This window comes from Folsomia candida, unplaced genomic scaffold, assembly GCF_002217175.1.
Source record: "Folsomia candida strain VU population unplaced genomic scaffold, ASM221717v1 Fcan01_Sc005, whole genome shotgun sequence".
In the NCBI taxonomy this organism is placed as follows: Eukaryota; Metazoa; Arthropoda; class Collembola; order Entomobryomorpha; family Isotomidae; genus Folsomia; species Folsomia candida.
Window position 1 is genome coordinate 947,783 of NW_019091197.1, and position 10,698 is coordinate 958,480.

The following is a 10,698-nucleotide window of genomic DNA, read 5'->3' on the forward strand; positions in this document are numbered from 1 at the left end:
TTGGATAAAAGGGGAAGTTATATACATAAATATCTGTCTGCGTGTACATAAATATGTGCAGTGTCACGCTACAACGACAAATTTTGCAAGGGAAGAATCTCATACATCTCAATTAGTTGCGAGGATTTTTTTTATTATTCAACCCTAATATCAAAATTGATGACAAAATTCTCTATTGGAAATTTACGAATTCTACCCAATGGAAAATTTTCCATTGTACATACATATGTACATATGTAGCGTGACATTTAAACCACCCTTCTACATATGTACATATGGTCCATATGATATGGATGTACCCATAAACTTAAGTATGTACATGGATTAGTCACAATCTTGTTAGCCAAGCGAAATGCAGACTCATGTATGTTGCTTGAAAACACATTCATTTTTTAATATTTTCGATTATTCAGGACGGTCAGTGACGCATGTGTATACTAAAAAACTCGTAATTCTGGCGTGCAATTAAATAAATACATATATACACATATTCATGGCTGCATTCTGGTATCCCCCAAATAAGTATGTATGTAGTTGTTTGTGTTTAAATATCTGTAAAAGCGTAAATTCTATTCAGGCACCTTTTTAACTTTTGACAATATTAAACGAGTAAATTGCTTGTCTATTCATGACAATTTCTACTATACATGAATAGTTCCAGATAATGATGCTTAATAGATACATATTACTAGAGAATGGAAATCCCTGTTAAATACGAAATCTAAACGTGCATTGCTACACGAAGATAAAATTGTCATTAAGTTCTCATCAAGTAAATATTCTGTAAATTATACTGATACCTATTTCACCACTTGTCTTGGACACATTCGTTTCAATTTATTAAATGGATTTGTCCACAATTTTGAAATTTGCATTTATTCTCGGACAAGTTTTTTGGTCAAGTTCGGAATATTTAGGAACCAAGGATTCTCCAGAAGTAGCAAGACTCCGGGAATATCTACGAACCGAGTCGTCACACCCGACACCAAATTACGGTGAGTTTTTTAATACTCCCTGGTTCAAAGGCGTACTAATTTTAATACAAAAACCGGTTTTAAAACAGAGGCATGCATAGAATGGTTACACCGTCAGGCAGATGATATCGGGCTTGTTTTTAATTACGAGGAATATGACAAATTCAAACAAAATGGATCTTTCGCCATGTGGCTTACATGGCTGGGAAGATACCCTGGATTAAAATCAATCATATTTGATTCACACATGGACACCGTGGCAGTAGATCCGGTAAAAATGGAAATTATTACGACATAAATATGTATATTTTCAATACGAACATGTGCATTCAGCCGAAGTGGGTCCATCCCCCTTTTTCTGCGTATAAAGATGAAAACGGCCGAATATTTGCGAGGGGTGCATCAGACATGAAACCCACAACGGTCGCGACTCTGGAAGCAATCAGGTCACTAAAAAAGGCCGGTTATGTGCCACGACGTTCCATTCACGTCGCAATTTTCCCAGGTTACAAAACTAGACGGAACGTTCATATGTTACGTCATAAAAAGGTGGGTGGGTGATCTTGCGTCCCCTGTCTCACTCTGTTTAAGCTTATCATGCGTAGGATAGGGAATGGGTTGGTGGTTTGTAATACAAACTTTGTATACAAATCAGCGCTTTTTGATGACGCAAAACATATATGGACATTCTCAAGTTTATGTTAAATGATCATCATAATGCGCCAAAAAAGATACATAATTACATACTTTTTATTGTTCCATTATTAGACGAAGAGCTGTTTAATCGTGGCGTCAAAGGTTTTATCAAGTCTGGTTCTTTCGCCCGGTTAAATGTTGGCTTCGCCTTAGACGAAGGTCCAGGTGGATCAAAGGATAAAATATTTATATCATACGTGCAGAAAACGCGTTGGCGTAGGGGTCAAATTTTATTATTTGATAGGTTCCATTAAAATTGTTTATCAATGACATATATTAAATGCAGAGGTTAAATTTATTGTACGTGGACCGTCAACCCACACCGCGGCGATGCCTCGATCAACCACTGGAGAAAAATTGACGTTTGTGCTGAATAAAATGATGGCCTTTCGTGCATCTCAGTTTGGATTAAATTCTAATGAGACCAGCTCCGTTAATTTGGTCCAGATTGGTGTAAGAGATTGTACTAGGTTTACGTAAAGTTATTTGTGTATCATTGACTGAAAATAGAGGTCTCCCAGCATATGTATATATGTGTGGAAAGATTCTTAGAAACTAGTGTCAATCGATCAGAAATTTAATTAATATGACATTTGAACACGGAAATCTGCAAAGTAATGGCTTAGATTTGGCGTAGATATTTGCATCCAAAGAAGAAACATCGTGCCTTGAAGTTGACAAATTTTATGCACGCTTTCCAAACGTTTTCTCCTCTTTGGATGCAAATATATTCCTCAAACCTAATCAATTGGCAGATTTCCTTTCGCAAATATCATATTAATTAAATTTGTGATCGATTGACACTATTTAGTTTCTAAAAATCGTAAAGAATACGCTGGGAGATATCCATTATTAATAAGAAATAGTAATTTCAGGGTGGACTTGCAACCAACGTAATTCCTGACGAGTTATGGGCAATATTTGACCTGCGTCTCAATTCTGGAATGTTGCCCAGTACGGAAACATTTCTTCGAAGCGTTGCGGCAGAGTCAGGCAACGACACGAGCATCCAATTTTTACAAAAGGATGACGAATTCTCAAAATCGATTGTTAACGATAACTCAAACATTTGGTGGGTCGCTGCATCAAAGATGTGTAAGAAGCTGTAAGTTCGTTTAAATAATTATCCAACCTTAGCAAACTGATACATCTAGTCAGGCACGTATTGATATCTCGGTTTTAAAGTTACTACCGCTTGGTATTGAAATTATACCCTAAAAATTTGTTACCAATATGATAAAACTTTAATACGGAGCTATTACTACATGGTATAATCTATCAATATTGATTCAATACCACTTTGGTAGAGTTACATGTATATGAATACCGCTTGGTATTATTTTAATACTGCATTTCCAAGAGTGTACGTTTTTTAGTTGTAACTTGAGGATTGATAATTTTCTTCTTCTGCATAATATACAGGAATGCGACCTGTACCCCAATTAATCTCGCCGCAGTTACGGATGGACGATATTTCAGGAATGAAGGGATCACCGTGTACGGAATGGGAGGAGCGGGTGGTGGTGGCGTTCATGGTCATAACGAGTTTATTTCTGAAGACGCATATTTGCAAACAATTGAACGATATGTCTTACTTTTAAAAACTTTTAGTTCAGTTGAGGAGTGAGATTGACGTCGAATTTATTATGTACGTATGTACATACATACAAATCTATCACAATTTTTTACTTGCTACAAAACTGTATTGATTATGTACACGCATTTTTTAGCATGCTCGTGTTGCAAATTCTGAATAAACGTACTATTCAAAATACGTAAGTGCGATGTTAAATTAATTAATGCTGCTTAACACAAATTTCTTGCGATCTTTGAATCTTTTCTATTTTTTAAATCTTTCGGTGGCATATCTTTAGCAACGCAGTAAAACCAAATATGTAATACGTACATACACGAGATGAAAATTCTGTTACAAACTTGATGTATATAAGTATGCACCATAATAACGTAAACGTATTCATGGGAAGTGAAAACGTTTCAATCAACATGTTTGATTTCGATTACAGACAACAAATTATATAAATGTTACATAATTTATAACGTATTAACAAACAGATTTATAATATTTAAATATGCACCATACGCATTTTTAATCTCAAATTCATATTTGTCATCCCCTCCAATTGTTTTGCAACAGTTTAAGAACGTCAGGCTGTATCAGATGAGGGATTCATGCAACTTACTAGATGGAACTAACCTTGGGTAAGAGTTATATAAATGCATACATGCAGATTTTCAATGCAGTTATGTAATGAACACGTACGATATGCTATGTACAGATAGCAATACATACATATGTCTATGAAAACATGCACATGTGCACATACATAAATACACTGTCTGCAGCAAACGATTTTCACTCTTTCTTGACCCTTCCTTCCATCGGGAAGTTGTACAGAAATTTCAAAGTTTTTTAAGTTCTCACAAATGGTGCAATACAAAATAATATATTTCAACGTGATAGGGCGAGCTGAAGCATTCCGCATGATTTTTTCTGTTGCGGATGTGAGCTACGAAGACGTCATTATTAAACCTGAGTCTTGGCCTGAATACAAAAAATGTACGTATTTTTATTTTTATTGTGTATGCACTGTTAGAATTCCGGTATAGTCAGGCAGGTATTTATTTCCCGATATTAAAGTTGCTCCAGCCTGGTATTAAAATTATACCGGTCAGTAAAAATTTCCTACGGAATATGGTAAATATTTAATACCGCGAGCTAAATATTTGTTACTTGCCAGCACTTGATATTATTTTAATATTTGATTTCTAAAAATGTATTTAGAAATTTAATTAAATAAAATCCTTAATTTCATCCTCAATAAAAAATTTGTACGTATTTATTTAAAATATTTTTAAATCCATGCCTTCCGCCACACCTTGGGGCCAACTTCCAATCTTGGAAGTTGATGGAAAACAGCTTACACAGAGCTCCTCAATTTCGCGATTTCTCGGCCGTACGTTCAACCTTTGTGGCGAAAATGCTTGGGAGTCGGCAAAATGCGACGAATATGTTGATGCGACTAACGATTTGATTAATGGTAAGATGACCCCTTAGAAATCCTGTATTATTATCCGGTTGGTATTATTAAATAATAAAAAAAATTAAATAATATTATAACAAACGGTATCCATCTATGACTCAACCAAGGTGGTATTGAAAAGTAATACTGTGTAGTAACAGCTCGGTACTAAAGTATTACCAGTCACAAATTGTACTGGCATTTTAATACCAAGAGGTAGCAACTTTAATACCGAGAAATCAATACTTGCCGGGCTACATCAGATTTCTAACGTGTACTTCTAACTTCAGTGTATTTCTAAAAGTGTAATTTCTCAAAGTTTTACATTTTCATGCAACATGTTTTTAGAGTGGGTTGGATTTCGATTTAACGAGACGGACGAAGCCAGGAAAGCTGAGCGTAAAGCCAAATTCATCGCGGAACTGATGCCAAATTGTTTACAGAAGTTGGAGTCGATCAAGGAGAAAAATGATGGAGATTATTTAGTCGGTAAGAAGCTGACTTGGGCGGATATCGATGTGGCCGATAAGCTCCAAACACTCGAGGACGACATTAATCCCACCGTTTTGGAAGGATATCCTAACTTACAGAAATTCAAGAACGCTGTATTTTCTTTGCCTAGGATCGCAGCTTATGTTGAAAAGTCAGGATATACGTATAAAGGTTTGGACAATTGTTTGGGAAAAGCATAATGGTGCGGTGCTTTCTTATCGAGTATCGTTACGTATGTACACTGATTGATTGATAATATTCTTGTGTCATTATGTTGATATGTACATATGTAAATGTATGCAACTCACGAATTGCTATAATTTACCAAATGGCCTTATATGTATACTGGTTGCTGGAAAATAATAAAATTCTTCGAAGAATTACCTACAATTTTCCCCGTTCCAGTTCATTAATTTTTGTTGAGAAGTTCACGTGATGACACTTGTGTACATAAATATGTTTTAGTCTTATATTGTGAAAATTTAGATTAGCTGAATATTTGAATAGCTTTACCCAAAGTGCATACAAAAAAATTACATATTTTTGTTTGTTAGGCAAATACCTAACAACGAAGAAATTACTAACAATGCGATGACCACCATTGGTGCAAAATTATATGAACATTATGCATCAATTGTGGCCGATTACACTGCACCATTGGTGCTGCACCTTTGCTCAGAATAAGTTACATATGTATACTCAAATTATTTTCCCAGGGCGAGCTATTTCTAACGTTACAACAATTTATTTTAGAAATATAACATATTTATCTCTCAACGTATAAAGTAATCATTTTATTCAATCAGTTATATAACAAAGGAGGATTCAATTTATAGTATGAACCCGCAATAAAGTAAACCTTAGCGAAACCACCGTCTGATTAATTTCCAGTGCAAATTCTAAGGTATACATAACTACATATGTAGAATTGTAGCCCAAAGTAGCACGAGACCAATGACCGGGTCAATTCAAATTATAATCCCATGTTGCTTACAAACCTTCCTCGTTTCTGCCGGCACTCTTAGCTTGGCTCTAGCCACATCCGGGGCTTCCACAAATGTGAGCGCCATTCCGGCCAAATTATGCCAATCAATGTGACAATGGAATGCCCACACGCCTGGGTTATCCGCTATGAATTTGATTACCAACCAACTCCACTCTTGCACCATCACGGTATCCCTTCTCAGGCCGTTCCGGTTGAGCCTATGTCGTTCCGGGGAGTAGTCACCTTCCCCTGGTTCTCCTGAGTAAAAAAAGCAAAGAAAATAACATGTGAAAATTTTCGGGAACTTTCTTATTGAGCGTACTCAAGTCAACCTTTGCATATCTCGCATATGTATGTTGGGCATACCAACATAACTTGCGAAGTTTTACGAGATATGCGAGATTTCCCAAAAATTTTGCTGGAAAACCATGGGATTTTTTTCGCAAATTTACCCAGAAATTGAGCATGTTCTAATTTCGCAAATTCATCCTCGCCAACACCAGCTAGAGAAATTACAGAAATCCATGGAATCAAAATAGGTGTTTTTAGTAGATTTGCGAGATTTGTGAAGTCATATTTTGCGAATCCCCTCACGAAAGAAATATTTTGATCTTCGCAAGTTTGCTAAATGAGTTACGATGCGAAATAAGACGTTGTCGTGAGTACGCCCATTATTATTTTTAACCTACCCGCCCCCATAACCCAAAACGTATGGCCGTGAAGATGCATAGGATGCACTCCAAATGAAGGATTATTCACGACCAACTGGACCACTTGGTTGTGTTCTATGTAAAGCGGGAAAGAGCTCGCTGGCAGGGTCACATTCCGCATCATGCTTATCAACAGAGGCCTATCATGTGGCAGGGAGAAGGCGGAATTGTTAAAGGAAACGTGATGCACATTATTCTCGTCCGTCGTTCTCACCACGGTGACCACATATTCCTTATCCGTCCTTTGGGGGGCAGACTTCCGATCGTGGGGAACCAGGTGGGAGTCATTCAACTGAATATAGTTCCGGATAAGGGGCCTTGCAATGTAGGAAGTGTAGTCGAAATTTTCCACGTCCATGGGCACAATGGTGACTTCACGGTGTCGTTCATCGTTTGTGTATACGATTAGACCGGTCACGAGCGGGTTGAGGGAGGCAATATTTTCGTTAATGTTGTGGGGCGGACTGCCAATCAAATCTTCCCGGAGGATGGCGCGAATCACGTGTTTATTGTAGCTCCCACCTCCGATTTTCTTTAGGAGGAAGGAATACCGTTGACCTGGACCTAGATAGAACAAAAAAGTTAAAATTCCCACATATGGAAACATACATCTTCACATTCATTCAATTAATGATGAATGAATAAATTATTCATTCAACATTCAAATTTGAATTAATATTGAATGGATATTTTATTCTGATTTTTGAAGAAATGAATACTGAGTGAATATCTATTCAATTAGTGTGAGTGAATAATGAATGAATATTTTTTTCATCATTCATTTTTAGCTCAATGCTTAATACATACATAGGGAAAGTTGGGAAATTCATCTTGGTACTGTGAATTTTGAATAACATGAATAATGAATAAATGTTGAATAATTAATGAATATTTTTTTGACAAATTATGAATGAGTGAATAAAGAATGAATATTGTTTTCAAGGCTTTGAATGAATGAACTTTGAATAAATATTTTTTGAACACGTATGAATGGAAAATGAAATTAATCTACCCTCTAAAAAACTAAAACCCACCGATAAAAACCGAATCGGGATCATCACTCCCATAAAACTCCTGGGCAACCTTGACATCCACCCCGTCCACCTCAATAGGGAGTAGTTTATGCCCATCAATCGCGAAATTGAAGGAAGTCCAGGCACTCGTATTTATCAGCCGGATGCGATAAATCCTTCCCGGATTCAAATGAAACACGGGCCTCTGCTGTTTCTCTGGTGAGCAGGGTTTACTCGTAAATTCACAACCATACTGTCCCAACCCGTTCATCAAGGCGGAGTACGGATAAGGTGGAAAACCCCCCGACCTACTGGTCAAGAACCATTCCTCATTCTCCTTGGCGGACGTGTGATACCAGTCATTCAGCGTGATGGTGAATTCAGCATCGTAGTTGTAAACCTTTCTCCGACCCTGGACTACCAGGGCGCCCCATAATCCTTCCGTGTACTGAGACCCCACGTGTGAGTGGTACCAATAGGTTCCCGATTGACGGAGGGGGAATCGGTAAGTTTGACTCCGACCGGCCCGAATGGGACATTGGGTGACGAACGATGGCCCATCCTGGAATGGGGTACCCTTCTGATGTATCCCGTGCCAGTGAAGGGTCACATTTTGCCCGTCTTGTATCCCGTTCGTGACTACCACTTCCATCGTGTCGCCAACCGTCCCGTACAGGATGGGCCCAGGGAAATGGTTGTTGATGGTGAGGACATGGGGCACCGTCACTCCGTCTGGGGCAAAGGAATTGTACGAGATGTGGAAACGATGCCGTAGGATATTCTTGCCAGTGGTGTTTCCGTTTTCGTCGCGAGGGAAATGTTCATTTGGGCTCCTCAAATCTTCGCTACGTGGCGGCAAATCCACATTTCCCGGGCGAACTGGCGGTGGGGGAGTTATTGCGGCCGGCCTACTTCCGGTCCGTCCCCGCTCCACCAAAATACTCTTCACGCTTAACTCAACATTAGCACAGGTTCCACACTCCAACTGAAAACTGTTGCTTTTCGTGCACTGCGTGGCGGGATGAAGGGTCACCGAAAATCCTTGACAGCTCCCAGTTTGCACCGATCTCGTGTAAAAGTTCCCTCTCTGCCCGGCCACCTCGGTGCACTGAAAGTTATTAGGATTTGCCCAATGTCTCCGGACAGAGACGTGATTCGCTGTCCCGCCGCAGTTTGGGGCGGAAAATAGACTAACCTCCAGCAGCGATGGATCCCCGACGCCCAAATTCATGGCACGTTGTTGCATCGAAAAGGAGAGTTGCTGTGGCGCACGCGTGGTTGCAACCCTTTGCGCAGGCGCATTCGTACCAACATTCTTCGTGAGCAGTATACTTCTCACCGTGACGTAGACATTGGCACACCCATCTCCACACTGGATCCGATAAGTTTTACCCCCACTGCAATAAGTTCTATCAGAAAGTGTGACATCTTGACAGGTCACCCCGTTAAATCCAATTTGTACCGATTTCGCGGCGAAATTCCCGCGATCTCCGGCCACCTCGGTGCACTGAAAATTATTCGGATTTCCATAATCTTGCAGGATTGAAATCCGATTCGCCCTTCCGGCACAGTTCGGTTGGGAAAATAAGTTCACGTGAAAACTTGGTTTGTTATCAGTGCTAGAAAAAGTTTGTCGCGCAGATATCCGTTGAGTAGTACTGTCAGAAGCCCGCCTTAAGTTTGAATTTGGCGTCATTATGCTCCCCACGGATAAATTGACATCTGCACACGCTCCGGAACAGGGGACGTTGAATTGGGTGCCGGTCATGCCGCAGTAGCGTTGCGAGGAGAGGATTACTCCACCCGTGCAGGAATTTCCGGCAGAACTACCCCCCACGGAAACCGACCTCGTGTTAAAGTTCCCCCTGTCCCCCGCCACTTCCGTGCATTGGAACGGATTAGGATTCAAATTTCCATGCGGGATTTGTATCCTGTTAGCATCCCCCTGGCAACCCGGTTGAGTGAAGAGGTTCACTTGAAAATCTCCTTGCGTTGTGGCGGTGTAGATTAGAAGAAAGGTGGGCAGGTGTTTAATGGACATTGCGATTCAATCCGAACATGTGGAGACAAGCGATGGTAATGACGGACTGATTTAATCAAATCAATTACGTCCAGCTCACGTAATTTTTTACGTTACGAATGAATAAAATCAAATGCTAATGGAATTATTTGGTGGCTGGAGAATTTCATATGGATGTAGCATTAAATAAGGACTCCGCGGCCGCGGAAGCCTGAGGACATCGTTTCCTCGGTTTTTTCTAGGTCTATGTAGTCTGCCTATGTTACAACCTCACCCATCCCTGGCCTACACTTCTAATGTCCCCGCAACTCCTGGGGTCACTGCATGAGGTAGCTTAACTTATCAATCTAAGCACAGAATGACTTGCATTTGCAAAAATAAAACAAGCCTTTTTGCAATGTCATATTAATACTTATTCTGAATTATTTAATCATTCGGGCATCAAATGTACTTGCCAAATCTATCTCAAGTTCAGAGGAAAGGTGAGTCCATGTAGGAATGTGTGAATGAAACCATATGTATCTGTACAAACACAAAATATTTCAATCTCAAGTTGTGTTCGAGTAGCGAAAGTAAAAAAAAATGATGAGAATGACTTGTCCTGGAGACTCTCCACGAAAAATACCCAAGCGGACGGAGTGTTTTTTTTATTAAGTTTAACGTATTGATTTCGGCTTAACTTTTCTCGTCAGAGTTTCGTTCGGCCGAAAATCCAAATTTACCATGGGAGCCGAAACAATGCACTTTTTACCACCTGTCTAAAACAC

General features: G+C 39.4%; 3 protein-coding genes across 4 annotated transcripts; 2 read left to right on the forward strand and 1 right to left on the reverse strand.

The window, feature by feature from the left end:
• The first annotated feature begins 815 nt into the window (after window positions 1-815).
• Window positions 816-3,448, forward strand: LOC110849901 (aminoacylase-1). Its single transcript, XM_035852033.1, has 7 exons — window positions 816-995; window positions 1,064-1,245; window positions 1,308-1,479; window positions 1,743-1,886; window positions 1,957-2,123; window positions 2,546-2,775; window positions 3,093-3,448. The coding sequence occupies exons 1-7, from the start codon at window positions 845-847 to the stop codon at window positions 3,295-3,297; spliced, it is 1,251 nt and encodes a 416-aa protein (XP_035707926.1). The 5' UTR covers window positions 816-844; the 3' UTR covers window positions 3,298-3,448.
• Window positions 3,449-4,041: 593 nt separating this feature from the next.
• LOC110849991 (glutathione S-transferase S1) lies at window positions 4,042-5,593 on the forward strand. 2 transcript variants are annotated; one of them, XM_022097478.2, is made up of 3 exons: window positions 4,042-4,248; window positions 4,595-4,729; window positions 5,060-5,593. In XM_022097478.2, exons 1-3 carry the CDS (start codon window positions 4,116-4,118, stop codon window positions 5,401-5,403), a joined length of 612 nt encoding a protein of 203 aa, XP_021953170.1. In that variant the 5' UTR covers window positions 4,042-4,115; the 3' UTR covers window positions 5,404-5,593. The 2 variants fall into 2 exon arrangements, with proteins under 2 accessions (XP_021953170.1, XP_035708127.1); XM_035852234.1 differs by lacking the exon at window positions 4,042-4,248 and having other exon boundaries at window positions 4,263-4,729.
• Window positions 5,594-5,659: 66 nt separating this feature from the next.
• On the reverse strand, window positions 5,660-10,475 carry LOC118435805 (iron transport multicopper oxidase fetC-like). The gene is made up of 3 exons (XM_035852233.1): window positions 7,933-10,475; window positions 6,878-7,462; window positions 5,660-6,446 (listed from the first exon to the last, which is right to left on the reverse strand). The coding sequence occupies exons 1-3, from the start codon at window positions 9,950-9,952 to the stop codon at window positions 6,172-6,174; spliced, it is 2,880 nt and encodes a 959-aa protein (XP_035708126.1). The 5' UTR covers window positions 9,953-10,475; the 3' UTR covers window positions 5,660-6,171.
• Window positions 10,476-10,698: the final 223 nt, after the last annotated feature.

Coding starts and splice junctions, on each gene's coding strand:
- LOC110849901 (XM_035852033.1), top strand. CDS start 845: ATGGATTTGTCCACAATTTTGAAATTTGCATTTATTCTCGGACAAGTT. Junction 996..1,063: donor ACACCCGACACCAAATTACG/GTGAGTTTTTTA, acceptor GTTTTAAAACAG/AGGCATGCATAGAATGGTTA. Junction 2,776..3,092: donor TCAAAGATGTGTAAGAAGCT/GTAAGTTCGTTT, acceptor CATAATATACAG/GAATGCGACCTGTACCCCAA.
- LOC110849991 (XM_022097478.2), top strand. CDS start 4,116: ATGGTGCAATACAAAATAATATATTTCAACGTGATAGGGCGAGCTGAA. Junction 4,249..4,594: donor TTGGCCTGAATACAAAAAAT/GTACGTATTTTT, acceptor CAATCTTGGAAG/TTGATGGAAAACAGCTTACA. Junction 4,730..5,059: donor GACTAACGATTTGATTAATG/GTAAGATGACCC, acceptor ACATGTTTTTAG/AGTGGGTTGGATTTCGATTT.
- LOC118435805 (XM_035852233.1), bottom strand. CDS start 9,952: ATGTCCATTAAACACCTGCCCACCTTTCTTCTAATCTACACCGCCACA. Junction 7,463..7,932: donor TCCCGATTCGGTTTTTATCG/GTGGGTTTTAGT, acceptor TGTTCTATCTAG/GTCCAGGTCAACGGTATTCC. Junction 6,447..6,877: donor GTTTTGGGTTATGGGGGCGG/GTAGGTTAAAAA, acceptor TTTTTTACTCAG/GAGAACCAGGGGAAGGTGAC.